The 1655-nt window shown below is 65.8% G+C and overlaps 1 protein-coding gene across 1 annotated transcript; it reads right to left on the minus strand.

Annotated features, from left to right (window-relative positions):
* Positions 1-434: 434 nt before the first annotated feature.
* LOC106002512 (segment polarity protein dishevelled homolog DVL-1-like) lies at positions 435-1337 on the minus strand. Its single transcript, XM_013037378.1, has 3 exons — positions 1171-1337; positions 924-1091; positions 435-847 (listed from the first exon to the last, which is right to left on the minus strand). The coding sequence occupies exons 1-3, from the start codon at positions 1265-1267 to the stop codon at positions 435-437; spliced, it is 678 nt and encodes a 225-aa protein (XP_012892832.1). The 5' UTR covers positions 1268-1337.
* Between the last annotated feature and the right edge of the window lie 318 nt (positions 1338-1655).

Consider the following 1655-nt stretch of genomic DNA (forward strand, 5'->3'; position numbering starts at 1 on the left):
ACCCACTAGCATCACTGCACCCACTGGCATCTCTGCACCCACTGCACCCACTGGCACCTCTGCACCCACTGCGCCCACTGCACCCACTGGCACCTCTGCACCCACTGCACCCACTGCACCCACTGGCATCTCTGCACCCACTGGCACCTCTGCACCCACTGGCATCTCTGCACCCACTGGCATCACTGCACCCACTGGCATCTCTGCACCCACTGCACCACTGCACCCACTGTACCCCACTTGGGCTCGGGCCTCTGCTCCGACATGTCCCACCCGGAGGCTCCCCTCGTCCCGGCTCTCCAGGGACCCTGAGCCCCGTCTACCTTCCTCACCTGGCTCCCAGCCGGGCCCAGGCCCTGGGGAGTGCGGCTGGGCTGGAAAGCGGCCTGCTGGACACCTCAGCCTCCCTCCCACCCACTCCTGTACCCACCTCCTCATCCTGTGCGCCTGCCCCGCCCAGCCTCCCTTTCCGCTGAGGCTCTCCCCACCAATCCACTCCTGCCTGCCTCAACCTCTGCCCTCTGGAGGGAGCCACGCAGGGCCCAAGCACAGGGCCCAAGCACACAGCGAGAGCACAGGGGGCGACAGCAAGGCAGCAGAGCCGGGAGCGGGGGCTGAGCAGAGCTGGTGAGATGCTCACCTTCACTCTGCTGACTTCCGGCGCTGCCGCTGCCATAGCTGAAGCCAGGGTCCTGGTAGGCGGGTGGGAAGCAGGGCGGGGGCCCTGGGTACTGGTAGGGGTAGCCCTGACCTAGGGGCCAGGGCGCAGACGGGTGGGGCAACGGGGCCAGGGTGTCCTGATCTGAGGCTCCACTGGAGCCACTGTTGAGGTTCAGGGCTGCCAGATCTGGGGGAGGGAGCAGAGGTTGGGTGAGGGCGGCCGGATGGGCCCCTGGGCGCCCCCGCCCTCCGCCCTCACTCACTGCTGCACAGGTCCCCGAAGACATAGTAGCACTGCTCGGAGAAGGTGATCTTGTTGACCGTGTGCCGCAGGAAGCCATGCTTCAGCATGCTGCTGGCGTACTTCCTGGCCTCCCGCCGCTCCTTGAAGCCCTCCACGTGTGTGTACAGCCAGTCCACCACGTCTGCCCCTGGCCACACCCCCACCGTGTCAGCCTGGCGGGCCCGGGCCACCGGGCGGTGAGCCAGACCCCACAGGCATGAGCTCACCAATCACGGCATTAGCGATGGTGATCTTGAGCCACATGCGATCACGAATCTCCAGTCCTGAGTCAGGCAACTGCATGACTCGCACTATGGCACTCATGTCACTCTTCACGGTCAGCGGCGTGTCTTCCAACTCTGTGAGACATCCCCACCCCAAACACCAGGTGAGCAGCCGGCATGCAGAGGCGGTGCTGGACACAGCCTGCCACCCAGAGCCCAGGCCTGAGACCCGGACCTGGGAGACTGAGGGAGCTGAGCCTTCCCCCTCCTCCTACAGATGCCCCACCCCAGGGGCCAACACTGGGGCAAGGCCACCCACAACCCAACCAGTGTCACTCACACCAGGCCTGCCTGTTCTCCACGTCCACTCACTCACACCAGGCCTGCCTGTCCTCCTCCACGTCCACTCACTCACACCAGGCCTGCCTGTCCTCCACGTCCACTCACACCAGGCCTGCCTGTCCTCCACGTCCACTCACTCACACCAG

This window comes from Dipodomys ordii, unplaced genomic scaffold, assembly GCF_000151885.1.
Source record: "Dipodomys ordii isolate 6190 unplaced genomic scaffold, Dord_2.0 Scaffold12420, whole genome shotgun sequence".
NCBI classification, from domain to species: domain Eukaryota; kingdom Metazoa; phylum Chordata; class Mammalia; order Rodentia; family Heteromyidae; genus Dipodomys; species Dipodomys ordii.

What these genes read in the sequence shown, in the direction of transcription:
- LOC106002512 (XM_013037378.1), bottom strand. Translation starts at nt 1,267, where the DNA reads ATGAGTGCCATAGTGCGAGTCATGCAGTTGCCTGACTCAGGACTGGAG. An exon ending in CATCGCTAATGCCGTGATTG is followed by an intron (nt 1,092 to 1,170) that starts GTGAGCTCATGC and finishes GGGTGTGGCCAG; the next exon opens with GGGCAGACGTGGTGGACTGG. An exon ending in CTTCGGGGACCTGTGCAGCA is followed by an intron (nt 848 to 923) that starts GTGAGTGAGGGC and finishes TCCCTCCCCCAG; the next exon opens with ATCTGGCAGCCCTGAACCTC.